The sequence below is a fragment of the Pecten maximus genome, chromosome 5, assembly GCF_902652985.1.
Source record: "Pecten maximus chromosome 5, xPecMax1.1, whole genome shotgun sequence".
NCBI lineage: Eukaryota > Metazoa > Mollusca > Bivalvia > Pectinida > Pectinidae > Pecten > Pecten maximus.
Window position 1 is genome coordinate 47,586,788 of NC_047019.1, and position 19,508 is coordinate 47,606,295.

The 19,508-nt window shown below is 36.9% G+C and overlaps 1 protein-coding gene across 1 annotated transcript in view; it reads right to left on the reverse strand.

The window, feature by feature from the left end:
• The window catches only part of LOC117328215 (mannosyl-oligosaccharide 1,2-alpha-mannosidase IA-like), a 49,041-nt gene that overhangs the window by 23,859 nt on the left and 5,674 nt on the right, over positions 1–19,508 (reverse strand). The window contains exons 2-4 of the mRNA XM_033885662.1: positions 14,069–14,284; positions 9,850–9,930; positions 536–630 (exon numbers count right to left, since the gene is read on the reverse strand). Of these exons, the coding sequence (XP_033741553.1) occupies positions 536–630; positions 9,850–9,930; positions 14,069–14,284 (392 nt within the window). The remainder of the gene's footprint in view (positions 1–535; positions 631–9,849; positions 9,931–14,068; positions 14,285–19,508) is intronic.

Genomic DNA, 19,508 nt, shown 5'->3' on the forward strand with positions numbered 1-19,508 from the left:
CATATACAACCTGTATACAGACAACAATATAGCATATACAACCTGTATATAGACAACAATATATCATATACAACCTGTATATGGACAACAACATGTCATATACAACCTGTATATAGACATCAATATATCATATACAACCTGTAGCTATATATAGACAACAATATATCATATATAACCTTGGTAGACAACAATATATCATATACAACCTGTATATAGATAACAATATATCATATATACAACCTGTATATAGACAACAATATATCATATATAACCTATATATAGACATCAATATATCATATACAACCTGTATGTAGATAACAATATATCATATACAACCTATAGCTATATATAGACAACAATATATCATATACAACCTGTATATAAACAACAATATATCATATATAACCTTGGTAGACAACAATATATCATATACAACCTGTATATAGACATCAATATCATATACAACCTGTATATCAACAACAATATATCATAAACAACCCGTATATCGATGTAACATATATCAGGATATACTTACGTTTTTGTGTTGACCATAGACTGTGGAATTCCTGTTGCAGTTTTAAAGGCTGGTAAAAGCTTATCAGCGACATTTTTAGCTTTAGTCTTGTAGACCTGTAACAAAGTACAAATGTACATTGATATCATTTTGTTGGACATGATCAGTCATATATCTGTCATATATCATTTTAACAGATGCTAAACTCTTTAGTACAGTCTGGCCAGTAGCTATATATAATGGTACAGTCTGGCCAGTAGCTATATATAATGGTACAGTCTGGCCAGTAGCTATATATAATGGTACAGTCTGGCCAGTAGCTATATATAATGGTACAGTCTGGCCAGTAGCTATATATAATGGTACAGTCTGGCCAGTAGCTTTATATAATGGTAGTCTGGCCTGTAGCTATATATAATGGTACAGTCTGGCCAGTAGCTATATAGAATGGTACAGTCTGGCCAGTAGCTATATATAATGGTACAGTCTGGCCAGTAGCTATATATAATGGTACAGTCTGGCCAGTAGCTATATATAATGGTACAGTCTGGCCTGTAGCTATATATAATGGTACAGTCTGGCCAGTAGCTATATATAATGGTACAGTCTGGCCAGTAGCTATATAGAATGGTACAGTCTGGCCAGTAGCTTTATATAATGGTAGTCTGGCCTGTAGCTATATATAATGGTACAGTCTGGCCAGTAGCTATATAGAATGGTACAGTCTGGCCAGTAGCTATATATAATGGTAACAGTCTGGCCAGTAGCTATATAATGGTACAGTCTGGCCAGTAGCTATATAGAATGGTACAGTCTGGCCAGTAGCTATATATAATGGTACAGTCTGGCCATTGCCAGTAGCTATATATAATGGTACAGTCTGGCCAGTAGCTATATATAATGGTACAGTCTGGCCAGTAGCTATATAAAATGGTACAGTCTTGCCATGGCCAGTAGCTATATATAATGGTACAGTCTGGCCAGTAGCTATATAGAATGGTACAGTCTGGCCAGTAGCTATATATAATGGTACAGTCTGGCCAGTAGCTATAGAATGGTACAGTCTGGCCAGTAGCTATATATAATGGTATAGTCTGGCCATGGCCAGTAGCTATATATAATGGTACAGTCTGGCCAGTAGCTATAGAATGGTACAGTCTGGCCAGTAGCTATAGAATGGTACAGTCTGGCCAGTAGCTATAGAATGGTACAGTCTGGCCAGTAGCTATATATAATGGTACAGTCTGGCCATGGCCAGTAGCTATATATAATGGTACAGTCTGGCCAGTAGCTATGTATAATGGTACAGTCTGGCCAGTAGCTATAGAATGGTACAGTCTGGTCAGTAGCTATATATAATGGTACAGTCTGGCCAGTAGCTATATATAATGGTACAGTCTGGTCAGTAGCTATATATAATGGTACAGTCTGGCCAGTAGCTATATATAATGGTACAGTCTGGCCAGTAGCTATATATAATGGTACAGTCTGGCCAGTAGCTATATAGAATGGTACAGTTTGGCCAGTGGCTATATATAATGGTACAGTCTGGCCATGGCCAGTAGCTATATATAATGGTACAGTCTGGCCATGGCCAGTAGCTATATAGAATGGTACAGTCTGGCCAGTAGCTATATATAATGGTACAGTCTGGCCAGTAGCTATATATAATGGTACAGTCTGGCCAGTAGCTATATATAATGGTATAGTCTGGCCAGTAGCTATATATAATGGTACAGTCTGGCCAGTAGCTATATATAATGGTACAGTCTGGCCTGTAGCTATATATAATGGTACAGTCTGGCCTGTAGCTATATAATGGTACAGTCTGGCCAGTAGCTATATATAATGGTACAGTCTGGCCAGTAGCTTTATATAATGGTAGTCTGGCCTGTAGCTATATATAATGGTAGTCTGGCCAGTAGCTATATAGAATGGTACAGTCTGGCCAGTAGCTATATATAATGGTACAGTCTGGCCAGTAGCTATATATAATGGTATAGTCTGGCCAGTAGCTATATATAATGGTACAGTCTGGCCAGTAGCTATATATAATGGTACAGTCTGGCCTGTAGCTATATATAATGGTACAGTCTGGCCTGTAGCTATATAATGGTACAGTCTGGCCAGTAGCTATATATAATGGTACAGTCTGGCCAGTAGCTTTATATAATGGTAGTCTGGCCTGTAGCTATATATAATGGTAGTCTGGCCAGTAGCTATATAGAATGGTACAGTCTGGCCAGTAGCTATATAATGGTACAGTCTGGCCAGTAGCTATATATAATGGTACAGTCTGGCCAGTAGCTATATAGAATGGTACAGTCTGGCCTGTAGCTATATATAATGGTACAGTCTGGCCTGTAGCTATATATAATGGTACAGTCTGGCCAGTAGCTATATAGAATGGTACAGTCTGGCCAGTAGCTATATATAATGGTACAGTCTGGCCAGTAGCTATATATAATGGTACAGTCTGGCCAGTAGCTATATATAATGGTACAGTCTGGCCAGTAGCTATATATAATGGTACAGTCTGGCCTGTAGCTATATATAATGGTACAGTCTGGCCAGTAGCTATATATAATGGTACAGTCTGGCCAGTAGCTATATAGAATGGTACAGTCTGGCCAGTAGCTTTATATAATGGTAGTCTGGCCTGTAGCTATATATAATGGTACAGTCTGGCCAGTAGCTATATATAATGGTACAGTCTGGCCAGTAGCTATATAGAATGGTACAGTCTGGCCAGTAGCTATATATAATGGTACAGTCTGGCCAGTAGCTATATAATGGTACAATCTGGCCAGTAGCTATATATAATGGTACAGTCTGGCCAGTAGCTATATAGAATGGTACAGTCTGGCCTGTAGCTATATATAATGGTACAGTCTGGCCAGTAGCTATATAGAATGGTACAGTCTGGCCAGTAGCTATATATAATGGTACAGTCTGGCCATTGCCAGTAGCTATATATAATGGTACAGTCTGGCCAGTAGCTATATATAATGGTACAGTCTGGCCAGTAGCTATATAAAATGGTACAGTCTGGCCATGGCCAGTAGCTATATATAATGGTACAGTCTGGCCAGTAGCTATATATAATGGTACAGTCTGGCCAGTAGCTATATATAATGGTACAGTCTGGCCAGTAGCTATATATAATGGTACAGTCTGGCCATTGCCAGTAGCTATATATAATGGTACAGTCTGGCCAGTAGCTATATATAATGGTACAGTCTGGCCAGTAGCTATATAAAATGGTACAGTCTGGCCATGGCCAGTAGCTATATATAATGGTACAGTCTGGCCAGTAGCTATATAGAATGGTACAGTCTGGCCAGTAGCTATATAATGGTACAGTCTGGCCAGTAGCTATAGAATGGTACAGTCTGGCCAGTAGCTATATATAATGGTATAGTCTGGCCATGGCCAGTAGCTATATATAATGGTACAGTCTGGCCAGTAGCTATAGAATGGTACAGTCTGGCCAGTAGCTATATAATGGTACAGTCTGGCCTGTAGCTATATATAATGGTACAGTCTGGCCAGTAGCTATATATAATGGTACAGTCTGGCCAGTAGCTATATATAATGGTACAGTCTGGCCAGTAGCTATATATAATGGTACAGTCTGGCCAGTAGCTATATATAATGGTACAGTCTGGCCAGTAGCTATATATAATGGTACAGTCTGGCCTGTAGCTATATATAATGGTACAGTCTGGCCAGTAGCTATATAGAATGGTACAGTCTGGCCTGTAGCTATATATAATGGTACAGTCTGGCCAGTAGCTATATAGAATGGTACAGTCTGGCCAGTAGCTATATATAATGGTACAGTCTGGCCATTGCCAGTAGCTATATATAATGGTACAGTCTGGCCATTGCCAGTAGCTATATATAATGGTACAGTCTGGCCAGTAGCTATATATAATGGTACAGTCTGGCCAGTAGCTATATAAAATGGTACAGTCTGGCCATGGCCAGTAGCTATATATAATGGTACAGTCTGGCCAGTAGCTATATAGAATGGTACAGTCTGGCCAGTAGCTATATATAATGGTACAGTCTGGCCAGTAGCTATAGAATGGTACAGTCTGGCCAGTAGCTATATATAATGGTATAGTCTGGCCATGGCCAGTAGCTATATATAATGGTACAGTCTGGCCAGTAGCTATAGAATGGTACAGTCTGGCCAGTAGCTATAGAATGGTACAGTCTGGCCAGTAGCTTTAGAATGGTACAGTCTGGCCAGTAGCTATATATAATGGTACAGTCTGGCCATGGCCAGTAGCTATATATAATGGTACAGTCTGGCCATGGCCAGTAGCTATATATAATGGTACAGTCTGGCCAGTGGCTATATATAATGGTACAGTCTGGCCATGGCCAGTAGCTATATATAATGGTACAGTCTGGCCAGTAGCTATGTATAATGGTACAGCCTGGCCAGTAGCTATAGAATGGTACAGTCTGGCCAGTAGCTATATATAATGGTACAGTCTGGCCTGTAGCTATATATAATGGTACAGTCTGGCCAGTAGCTATATATAATGGTACAGTCTGGCCTGTAGCTATATATAATGGTACAGTCTGGCCTGTAGCTATATAATGGTACAGTCTGGCCAGTAGCTATATATAATGGTACAGTCTGGCCTGTAGCTATATATAATGGTACAGTCTGGCCAGTAGCTATATATAATGGTACAGTCTGGCCAGTAGCTATAGAATGGTACAGTCTGGCCAGTAGCTATATATAATGGTACAGTCTGGCCTGTAGCTATATAATGGTACAGTCTGGCCAGTAGCTATATATAATGGTACAGTCTGGCCTGTAGCTATATATAATGGTACAGTCTGGCCTGTAGCTATATAATGGTACAGTCTAGATCTGGCCAGTAGCTTTAGAATGGTACACAGGCCATATGGCCAGTAGCTATATAAAGATACATACCTGGTCCCCAGTCAATCCGTACAGTGACAACAGTCCACCCACAAATCTAATGTTGGTCTCGAACACCGACAGCTCGGAGGCCTACAAAGTGATTGAAGAAATAATTGAGCAGATACATAAAATGACAATTATATATATCAATTATCTATTTCTGTCTGACAAAGGGCAGATAGCCTCACTAATCTGACAAATAACTTGTTTGCTAACTTTGTAAACTTTATTCATTTTACAATAATTGTGAAACATATTATACCAACTTATATAAATCACTCTTTCCGGCCTGAATGGAAGTGTGCAAGAGCTGGTCTTAGTTTGGGAGGAAACTGGAGAAAACACACATGGTCGGACAGGTAGCCACATATCTTCAAATAACTTGTCCTTATGTGTACTGTCACTATATCACATCACTGATTATATCATACAAGTGTGTCATTATAGTATAATCTTAACATAAACAAAACTTACACCAGCATAAGCCATACAATGATAACTATGAAAACTTTTATACAAGGATATATGGCATAACTGTATAACTTTACACAAGTAAAAAGCATAAATATATAACTTTACACAAGCATAGAACATAACTGTATACCTTTTACACAAGCATAAAGCATTGATGTGCAAAAGGCCAATGGGGCCTGTATTGTCTTATCACCTAAATATTTCAGTAATGATAGCAAAAATACTTTTATATATTACAAATACTATTCCCATTTTGTGATCTGCATACCAGTACCGTGTATTTCTGTCATTTTTTTTCCTTCAAGTAAATCAAGTGTCCTGGTTCCAAAGAAAATTAAAGCGAACTAGAATATTGACACTTCATCAAGGACACTGGCCATAGCGTATATATAAGGTACTTGTATGGCCACTCAATTTGTGACCAAGAAAATGGAAATTTTACAAATTGTGAATTCCTTCAAAATATGGCATACACTTGTTCAGAGATGTGGAATCTTCAGAGATTATCATGTGACATTGATTTACCTAATGGTAATTCTTTGAGGACAGTTAATAATTCACACTTGCAACTATGACATACTGTCATCGCCACAACCATCTGTCATGGCACTGAGATTCAGCATACTATGTACATTGACCTTGGTCATTGACTTATTGTTTTTTAACTGTTTAACTGGCCACTAGCTTTCTTCAAATGTCTCATCAAGTTTGCCGTGAAAAGTAATCACATACTTGACTTAACCTTGTTTCAGTCAGGACCTTTAACATTGGTCAGTTCCATCTAATTAATTCACTGGCTGTGCATAGTACAAATTCACACAGTCCAAATTACCATATCATGAATGTACATCTGGCCATTGCTCATCCTAAATGTACAGTACCATAAATATGTAGCATCGCATAGTAGAATTAAGTCTTAGACCACAATATGGTACCTTCTGGTCCAGAAAATATTTTAAGGACAGTTGGCAATAACTCCTATATTGGTCTCCCCAGGCCTGTAGCTATAAAATGGTATCGGCCTGTGCTAATAAATGGTAAGTCTGGCCAGTAGCTATAGAATGGTTACGTTCTGGTCAGAGCTTAGAATGGTACGTCTGGCATTAGCTAAGAATGTACGTCGGGGCCCGGCTACTATAATGGTAAAGTTGGCCAGTAGTATATATAAGGGACGTCTGGCCCGAGCTAATATAATGACAGTCGGCCGAGCTATAAATAATGGGCAGTCTGGGCCGTAGCTAAATATAATGGCAGTTGCCAGTAGCCCATTATAATGGCCACTGGTCAGTAGCTATATAGAATGGTACAGTCGGGCCCGTACTAAATAATGGTACAGCTTGGCCCTTGCCAGTAGCTATATATAATGGTACAGTCTGGCCATTGCCAGTAGCTATATATAATGGTACAGTCTGGCCAGTAGCTATATATAATGTTACAGTCTGGCCAGTAGCTATATATAATGGTACAGTCTGGCCAGTAGCTATATATAATGGTACAGTCTGGCCTGTAGCTATATAATGGTACAGTCTGGCCAGTAGCTATATATAATGGTACAGTCTGGCCAGTAGCTATATATAATGGTACAGTCTGGCCAGTAGCTATATATAATGGTACAGTCTGGCCAGTAGCTATATAGAATGGTACAGTCTGGCCAGTAGCTATAGAATGGTACAGTCTGGCCAGTAGCTATATATAATGGTACAGTCTGGCCAGTAGCTATATATAATGGTACAGTCTGGCCAGTAGCTTTATATAATGGTATAGTCTGGCCAGTAGCTATATATAATGGTAGTCTGGCCTGTAGCTATATATAATGGTACAGTCTGGCCAGTAGCTATATAGAATGGTACAGTCTGGTCAGTAGCTATATATAATGGTACAGTCTGGCCAGTAGCTATATATAATGGTAAAGTCTGGCCAGTAGCTATATATAATGGTACAGTCTGGCCAGTAGCTATATATAATGGTACAGTCTGGCCAGTAGCTATATATAATGGTACAGTCTGGCCAGTAGCTATATATAATGGTAGTCTGGCCAGTAGCTATATATAATGGTACAGTCTGGCCAGTAGCTATATAATGGTACAGTCTGGTCAGTAGCTATAGAATGGTACAGTCTGGCCAGTAGCTATATATAATGGTACAGTCTGGCCAGTAGCTATATATAATGGTAGTCTGGCCAGTAGCTATATAGAATGGTACAGTCTGGCCAGTAGCTATATATAATGGTACAGTCTGGCCAGTAGCTATATATAATGGTATAGTCTGGCCAGTAGCTATATATAATGGTACAGTCTGGCCAGTAGCTATAGAATGGTAAAGTCTGGCCAGTAGCTATATATAATGGTACAGTCTGGCCAGTAGCTATATAGAATGGTAGTCTGGCCTGTAGCTATATATAATGGTACAGTCTGGCCAGTAGCTATATATAATGGTACAGTCTGGCCTGTAGCTATATATAATGGTACAGTCTAGCCTGTAGCTATATATAATGGTACAGTCTGGCCTGTAGCTATATATAATGGTACAGTCTAGCCAGTAGCTATATATAATGGTACAGTCTGGCCTGTAGCTATATAGAATGGTACAGTCTGGCCAGTAGCTATATATAATGGTACAGTCTGGCCTGTAGCTATATATAATGGTACGTCAGTCTAGCCAGTAGCTATATATAATGGTACAGGCTGGCCAGTAGCTATATATAATGGTACAGTCTGGCCAGTAGCTATATATAATGGTACAGTCTGGCCAGTAGCTATATATAATGGTACAGTCTGGCCAGTAGCTATATAGAATGGTACAGTCTGGCCAGTAGCTATATAGAATGGTACAGTCTGGCCAGTAGCTATATATAATGGTACAGTCTGGCCAGTAGCTATATATAATGGTACAGTCTGGCCAGTAGCTATATATAATGGTACAGTCTGGTCATGGCCAGTAGCTATATATAATGGTACAGTCTTGCCAGTAGCTATATATAATGGTACAGTCTGGCCAGTAGCTATAGAATGGTACAGTCTGGCCTGTAGCTATATATAATGGTACAGTCTGGCCAGTAGCTATATATAATGGTACAGTCTGGCCTGTAGCTATATATAATAGTACAGTCTGGTCAGTAGCTATATATAATGGTACAGTCTGGCCAGTAGCTATATATAATGGTACAGTCTGGCCAGTAGCTATATATAATGGTACAGTCTGGCCAGTAGCTATATATAATGGTACAGTCTGGCCAGTAGCTATAGAATGGTACAGTCTGGCCTGTAGCTATATATAATGGTACAGTCTGGCCAGTAGCTATATATAATGGTACAGTCTGGCCTGTAGCTATATATAATGGTATAGTCTGGCCAGTAGCTTTATATAATGGTAGTCTGGCCTGTAGCTATATATAATGGTACAGTCTGGCCAGTAGCTATATATAATGGTACAGTCTGGCCAGTAGCTATATATAATGGTACAGTCTGGCCAGTAGCTATATATAATGGTATAGTCTGGCCAGTAGCTTTATATAATGGTAGTCTGGCCTGTAGCTATATATAATGGTACAGTATGGCCAGTAGCTATATATAATGGTACAGTCTGGCCAGTAGCTTTATATAATGTTAGTCTGGCCAGTAGCTATATATAATGGTATAGTCTGGCCAGTAGCTATATATAATGGTACAGTCTGGCCAGTAGCTATATATAATGGTAGTCTGGCCTGTAGCTATATATAATGGTATAGTCTGGCCAGTAGCTATATATAGAATGGTACAGTCTGGCCAGTAGCTATATATAATGGTACAGTCTGGCCTGTAGCTATATATAATGGTACAGTCTGGCCAGTAGCTATATAGAATGGTACAGTCTGGCCAGTAGCTTTAGAATGGTACACAGGCCATATGGCCAGTAGCTATATAAAGATACATACCTGGTCCCCAGTCAATCCGTACAGTGACAACAGTCCACCCACAAATCTAATGTTGGTCTCGAACACCGACAGCTCGGAGGCCTACAAAGTGATTGAAGAAATAATTGAGCAGATACATAAAATGACAATTATATATATCAATTATCTATTTCTGTCTGACAAAGGGCAGATAGCCTCACTAATCTGACAAATAACTTGTTTGCTAACTTTGTAAACTTTATTCATTTTACAATAATTGTGAAACATATTATACCAACTTATATAAATCACTCTTTCCGGCCTGAATGGAAGTGTGCGAGAGCTGGTCTTAGTGGGGGAGGAAACTGGAGAAAACACACATGGTCGGACAGGTAGCCACATATCTTCAAATAACTTGTCCTTATGTATACTGTCACTATATTACATCACTGATTATATCATACAAGTATGTCATTATAGTATAATCTTAACATAAACAAATCTTACACCAGCATAAGCCATACAATGATAACTATGAAAACTTTTATACAAGGATATATGGCATAACTGTATAACTTTACACAAGTAAAAAGCATAAATATATAACTTTACACAAGCATAGAACATAACTGTATACCTTTTACACAAGCATAAAGCATTGATGTACAAGAGGCCAATGGGGCCTGTATGGTCTGATCACCTAAATATTTCAGTAATGATAGCAAAAATACTTTTATATATTACAAATACTATTCCCATTTTGTGATCTGCATACCAGTACCGTGTATTTCTGTCATTTTTTTTCCTTCAAGTAAATCAAGTGTCCTGGTTCCAAAGAAAATTAAAGCGAACTAGAATATTGACACTTCATCAAGGACACAGCTGTCATATGGCTATATATAAGGTAAACTTGTATGCACTCAATTGTGACCAAGAAAATGGAAATTTTACAAAGTGTGAATTTCCTTCAAAAATGGCAATACACTTGTTCAGATGTGAATCTTCAGGATTTCATGTGAATGATTTACCCTAATGGTAATCTTTGAGGAAAAGGATTAATAATTCACACTTGCACACTAGTGACATACTGTCATCCCCCACAACCATCTGTCCATATCACTGAGATTCAGCAGTAACGTTAACCTTGACCTTTGGTCAATTGACTTATTTTTTTTTACTGTTTAACTCCACCAACTTTGCTTCAAAATGTCATCATAAAATGTTTGCCAGTGAAAAGATTCAAAATTTGACTTTAACCTTTGTTTCATCAGTGACCTTTACATTTTGTCAGTTCACTCTTTAATTCCACCCAACTTTGCTTCATAATGTCATAACAAATTGTTCATCAATGAACAGATCCAAAAATTGACCATGACAATGACCTTTGACCTTGACATCTGGTCAGTTGACTTCACTCCTACCATTTATACAAAATTGTGTCCCCTTTATCCAATTAAGGATTAAAGTTGCTTAAGACCAAATATCGAGCAATCCTTTCATTTCTACAGAAGAAGGATTTTAAAGAATTTGCAATAATTCTCCTATTTGGTCTCGCCCCTCAGGTCCCTGGGGGGCCTGACACCGTTTGTACAAAATTGGTTCCCCTTCACCTAGGATGCTTCAGACCAAATTTGGTCAAATTCCACAGACAACTTTTAGGAAAAGTTGCAATTGACAGAAGCTGAAGGATGATGGACGCCAAGCCATGTCATAAGCTCGGTTCAGGGAACTGATAACCTTAACACATGCATAAAGCATCACTGTATGATTTCTACACAAGCGTAAGTCATAATACTCAAAAAACATTAGGGATATAATATGAATGGTGTGCTTCACACATCTGGTCTTCTTTACAGAATTCGATGACAGAAGACGTGCAGGGTCAAAGTCACTTCCTTTTAAAAGTGCACACATGTACAGTATACTTTTTATGTACTTTGCATCATTATGTACATTGCGTCAATTTCATTACTCATTATGTTTTGTAGATGCGTTAGTTTCTGATAACACAACATATTGTATGTTTTAGTGGGCTTTTAAAAGATTAGCCTGAAGTATTTCGAGTTTCCTTCCCCTAATGGTGAGATTGTGTTCATTGTTGTACTACTGTAGCAGATTTTCTGGTCCTCACTGTATGTAATAATATACATGTATATCTATAGGGGAAACTATTGTGATAGCATTTGATGTCATTCATGAAATACTAATATGGATCCCGAGGGGACAACTACCACAGCTACACATACCAGGGATCAGTATTTACACCTAATCAATATCAGGTCTAATGGCTCTATATCCCACAATGTTCCTAGGAGTGTTAGACACAGGCCAATACAGTGTATCAGTAGACATCAGTTATGATTTGGTTACAGTCATCAACATCTTCCACTTCAATGACCAAGCTAGACAATCCACAAATGACCATGTGTGTATATACATATGTATCATTGACCTTGTATTGGAAATTGCATCCATGTATACTGGTATCACCACTACAAGACAATCTACTACCACACCATATTTATCAACAAATAAACGCCTGTCAACAAATAAACCCCCGTCAACAAATAAACGCCTCATCAACAAATACACCCGTCAACAAATAAACCCCGTCAACAAATAAACCCCTGTCAACAAATAAACCCCGTCAACAAATAAACCCCTCAACAAATAACCCCCTGTCAACAAATAAACCCCTGTCAACAAATAAACCCCCGTCAACAAATAAACCCCTCAACAAATAACCCCCTGTCAACAAATAAACCCCTGTCAACAAATAAACCCCCGTCAACAAATAAACCCCTCAACAAATAACCCCCTGTCAACAAATAAACCCCCGTCAACAAATAAACCCCCGTCAACAAATAAACACCTGTCCACAAATAAACCCCTGTCAACAAATAAACCCCGTCAACAAATAAACCCCCGTCAACAAATAAACCCCATCAACAAATAAACCCCCATCAACAAATAAACCCCATCAACAAATAAACCCCCGTCAACAAATATGCCCCTGTCAACAAATAAACCCTCGTCAACAAATAAACCCCTGTCAACAAATAAACGCCTGTCAACAAATAAACGCCTGTCAACAAATAAACCCCTGTCAACAAATAAACCCCCATCAACAAATAAACCCCTGTCAACAAATAAACCCCCCGTCAACAAATAACCCCTGTCAACAAATAAACCCCCGTCAACAAATAAACGCCTGTCAACAAATAAATCCCCGTCAACAAATAAACCCCCGTCAACAAATAAACCCCTGTCAACAAATAAGCCCCCGTCAACAAATAAATCCCCGTCAACAAATAACCCCTGTCAACAAATAAACCCCTGTCAACAAATAAACACCTGTCCACAAATAAACCCATCAACAAATAAACACCTGTCAACAAATAAACACCTGTCAACAAATAAACCCCTGTCAACAAATAAACACCTGTCCACAAATAAACCCATCAACAAATAAACCCGTCAACAAATAAACACCTGTCAACAAATAAACGCCTGTCAACAAATAAATCCCTGTCAACAAATAAACCCCTGTCAACAAATAAACGCCTGTCAACAAATATGCCCCCATCAACAAATAAACCCCCGTCAACAAATAAACGCCTGTATGTTAACAAATAAACCCCCGTCCACAAATAAACCCAATCAACAAATAAACCCAATAAACAAATATTCACCTGTCCACTAATTATATGCTCATGCCTACAACTAGCCATTGTCTACAAATACACCCCTGTCTACAAATACACCCCTGTCTACAAATACACCCCTGTCTACAAATACACGCTTCCTTTGCCCACAAATAAGCCCCTGCTCACAATTAAGCCACTGCCCACAGATATACCTTTGCCCACAAATACACCCTTCCTTTGCCCACAAATAAGCCCCTGTCCACAAATACACCCTTCCTTTGCCCACAAATAAGCCCCTGCCCACAAATACACCCTTCTTCCTGTTTGCAGAATCATCAACTATAAAACAAAAGGCTAAAAATGAAAGTCCTATGCTAGCTTTGAAAGATTCTGAACTTTAACTCTAGGGGAGAGGGCTTATATGTACTAATTCAATATGTCCCATGACAAAATAAAATGTTTCAAATGCAGCAAAAGTAACAAATATACATATAAAGAGACCTGAGGTAAGTGTCATCAAACCTGAAATCAAAACCATGTCCAGCAACACTACACAGTATAAACTCTGGTACCATCCTACACAACAATACAGATGTATTCATTTAAATACTGACCCCTTCAAATGACAGAGAGGTAGCAATCCAGTCCCTGGCCTTCTTGTACTCTTCCTCCAGTCCCATAATATATAAGGTATCAGCAGCATCTACAATTGTCGCTCCGAGACTCAGCGTTCCGAAGATACTGGCACTGTGTCCTCTCTTGGAAATGGGACGGAGTTCATTAGCACCCCAAGAATGTTTTTCATAGTTGTTCCAAGCATGGAGCATCATCTACAAACACAATAGTTACCTTGGTATTATATAATTATAAATCATACGTTGAGTTTTCCTGTAAACCAACACAACAGTTACCTTGTATCTAATCCTATTATATGACACTGAGTGACCTTTGATTCTGTTAATTTTTGGTAAACCTTGCATGAATTGTAGTATACCAACCTGGTATAGTCTAAAACATTGACAGAGGCAAATTTGATTCTGTCAGGTCTGTACAACACCATATTAACCTCAACAAAATTCCATAATTGATAAATATATATATAAACACAAAGTCATGTGATTCACACAAATACTTCCAGGAGTACTCTAGTGTATACCATTTGTTTTTGCTTGATTGAAGTATCTTTGTTCCCCAAATTTTATTTAGTACGGACATGAATTCCCACAATGTTTACTAAACACTGTAACACTATAGTATCATATTACAGGGATTAGTACATATTACAGGGATTGCAAGTATTATATATTACAGGAATTACAAGTATTATATATTACAGGGATTACAAGTATTACATAAAACATGTTACAGGGATTACTAGTATTATATATTACAGGGATTACTAGTATTATATATAACATATTACAGGGATTACTAGTATTATATATAACATATTACAGGGATTACTTGTATTATATAAAACATAAAATTCAGGGATTACTAGTATTATATGTAACATATTACAGGGAATACTAGTATTATATATAACATATTACAGGGATTACTAGTATTATATATTACATGGATTACTAGTATTATATATAACAGGGATTACTAGTATTATATATAACATATTACAGGGATTACTAGTATTATATATATATAACATATTACAGGGATTACTAGTATTATATAAAACATATTACAGGGATTACAAGTACATGTATTATATAAAACATAAAATTCAGGGATTACTAGTATTATATGTAACATATTACAGGGAATACTAGTATTATATATAACATATTACAGGGATTACTAGTATTATATATTACATGGATTACTAGTATTATATATTACAGGGATTACTAGTATTATATATAACAGGGATTACTAGTATTATATATAACATATTACAGGGATTACTAGTATTATATATAACACATTACAGTGATTACTAGTATTATATATATATAACATATTACAGGGATTACTAGTATTATATATAACATATTACATGGATTACTAGTATTATATATAACATATTACAGGGATTGCTAGTATTATATATTACATGGATTACTAGTATTATATAACATATTACAGGGATTACTAGTATTATATATAACATATTACAGGGAATACTAGTATTATATATAACATATTACAGGGATTACTAGTATTATATATAACATATATATATTACAGGGATTACTAGTATTATATATAACATATTACAGGGATTACTAGTATTATATATAACATATTACAGGGATTACTAGTATTATATATATATAACATATTACAGGGATTACTAGTATTATATATAACATATATTACAGGGATTACTAGTATTATATATAACATATTACAGGGATTACTAGTATTATATATAACATATTACAGGGATTACTAGTATTATATATATATAACATATTACAGGGATTACTAGTATTATATAGAGGTTACACAACGAGTGGTTGTTGGATATGGAATTTATTTCACACGAGTAAGTTATTTTTTTAAAGTTACAAAAGACACGAGCTTTAGCGAGTGTTTTTTGCAACTTTTAAAAAATAACTTTCGAGTGTGAAATAAATTCCATATCCAACAATCACGAGTCGTGTGACCTGTTTCTACCACAATAATATCGGCTTGAATCAAAGGGAAACGTGGCCATGTATAATTTCGCGTATGCAAATAAAGTGTACCGGTGACGTCCGGTACCCGGTGATGTGACGTCATTAGATTATTGATGACGTCAATAACAATTGCAGCTTGGGTCAAAGTTCACCGTGTTAGCCAATCGAAATGCGTACAGAGTTTATACCACGTGTGGTATAAACAGATTGTTAATCAACGGCTGTAATGATTAACTGATGGTCTGAGGGTTGAATAACACAGGGTATTGTGGTAGAAATATATATAACATATTACAGGGATTACTAGTATTATATATAACATATTACATGGATTACTAGTATTATATACAACATATTACAGGGAATACTAGTATTATATATTACAGGGATTACTAGTATTATATATAACATATTACATGGATTACTAGTATTTATATATAACATATTACAGGGATTACTAGTATTATATAACATATTACAGGGATTACTAGTATTATATATAACATATTACAGGGAATATTAGTATTATATATAACATATTACAGGGATTACTAGTATTATATAACATATTACAGGGATTACTAGTATTATATATAACATATTACATGGATTACTAGTATTATATATAACATATTACATGGATTACTAGTATTATATATAACATATTACAGGGATTACTAGTATTATATAACATATTACAGGGATTACTAGTATTATATATAACATATTACAGGGAATATTAGTATTATATATAACATATTACAGGGATGAGACAAATATCTCAAAGGAACATGTACAGCTGTGTCTGTGTATAAATCATAATAAAAATTCTTCTCAAAACAATTCATAACATATGACATGTGTTTTTTGATCTGTGACCTTCACTTCAAAGCCTTAATAAAGTCTTAAGAATGATATTACAAACAAACACCTGGTTTTCACTATATAAGGTTTCCATTCTCACCAGCCCCTTCAAACCACTACTTCAACCCCTCTACATATCTCTCCCTTCTGGCCCCAATCCTTTTGTACATACATATAGTAATGTTAGTATGACTATGTGCTGAGATCTAATGTTTTACGTACAGCTGTTGTCACACATTCACTAGGCCGATTGGGTGTGTCTGTATGTGTCATGCAGATAAAACCTAAGTTATATGTATATCAGTCTCATTATAATTAGCTAGACCAATATAATATATTTGTAGTGAAATGTACTTGTACCAATATGATGTATTTGTAGTTAAATGTACAGAGGGTCCTGAGTGGGAGAGAACAGGTTAATACATGTATTTAATATTGGTTCATAGAAAGATCTCTGGTTATCTCAGCCTTTTACTTAAAATTAATTAATGGAAAGATATATTTTGAAAAAAGGGTAGTCTTAAAAAAATTAGACAGTCCCAAAAATAAGTCATATATTCCTTGCAAGAAAAAAACACTTTGAACAATATATGTACAAATGATCATGTCAATGCATGCAGGAGCTCTAACCAAGATGCATGTAGTAATAAAATGAAGTTTATATAGCTGTCTCAAAGTGGTTCACAAAATATTATCTGTGATTATGATTATGTGGCATTAAGCAACTTTCTCAACTCCCTGGGGAGCCGGGGTGGCCGAGTGGTTAAGGTGTCCCGACACTTTGTCACTAGCCCTCCACCTCTGGATTGCAAGTTCGAAATCTACGTGGGGCAGTTGCCATTTACTGAACATATATAGACCGGTGGCTTTTCTCCGAGTATTCCGGCTTTCCTTCACCTCCAAAACCTGGCACGTCCTTAAATGACCCTGGCTGTTAATAGGACGTTAAACAAAAACAAACCAAATTTAAACCAAACCCTGGGGAGCATATACAGCAGGAGCTGCCATTCTGGCACTAACACCTTAATCAGGACACTTCTTGTACTGCTCTACCACATATACTCATTTACAGCTGAGTTGACTGGAACACAACAGAGTAACATATCTTGTTGCAGGATACAACACATTCCCATGCTGGGACCAGTGTGCCTCCAATGTCAGGGAGCCAATCCAGGTCCAAGTTATATGTAATTGACATTTAGAGTTAGTGGAATAGATAAATTTACTTCCATCAGTGTATATTATAACAAAAAGAAGGATTTATTTATGTGTCATACTCCTCAAATTCGAAGGTCAAGTATCTAAAAAAAGGTTTATTATTGCACACCCAACCAGCATGTAAACTATAAATGAATGAGAATACCAATAATGTCTTGGCTCCCCTTCCTTAACATCCTCATCAATTTCAAGCTCAACGGCACCAGTGGAACTGGAGAAGTTTTAAATGTGTTTTTCAAGATGATAGCCATGACGGCAATCTTGGAGTTTTGTTGAATGTCGTAATGAATGCCACAGGAAGAACTTGAAAAGAAGTTTGAAATGAGAAAAGTTCGCAGACGGTGCACAGCTGACAATGACAGACAAAGCATGATATGGCCACAGCTGACAACGACAGACAAAGCATGATATGGCTAAAGGTCCTCCTGACCCTTCGTGTCAGATAACTTAAAAACACTTAAATGTGAGAATATGTGTACATGTGTGGTGTCAAGTAAAAATGTTAAAAAAAACTACAAGATAGGAGGTTCAACAAGAGATCCCACAGGATCATGGCACCAATCACTGAGTGTTCTTTATTGGTTCTATGTCAGACTGATCTTTGAATTCTCTCTACTTTTCCCTTCTTTTTTTTCTAGCTCTTATAATTAATAATCTGATAACATGAACAAGTGGAACCTACATGTGAAGTTTGAGAAACATCCTCCAGTACTTTCAAGAAATACAACTGTATAGTGATAAAAACTTAAATGCTCAAATTCCAAGATGGCCACTTGTCAGCCATTTTGTTTTTCTGTTAAAAAATCAAATTAAATTGTCACAACTAGGGACCAAGGACAACATACACATGAAGTTTGAGGAATATCCCTCCAGTACTTTTGAAGAAATAGTTATAACAAACTTCAATTCTCAAAATCCAAGCTGGCTGCCTGTAAGCCACTTTGTTTTTCTGATCAAAAATCAAAATTCAATTGGCACAACCATGGACCAAGGGGAATCTACACATGAAGTATGAGGAATATCCCTCCAGTACTTTTCAAGAAATAGCATGCGCAATAACAAGGATATTGCTCTGAAAATTTGAAGTAATACTGTAAGATTATCAAGTATCAAAGAAATATCAGTCAGAGAGAGGGGATATCTAGATGAGATTAGAATACTAAATTATATTACAAGTAAAAAATATGTCAGATAAAATCTACCAAGTTTCAAGAAATATCTATAAATTTGGAGCTGCTGTACATGTCTCCAGGGCAACTTTTAATCTCAAACAAGAATTCTTTGAAAATAAAGACTACTTTTAACAGCAAAAACCAAAATCTCCCATCTGTGA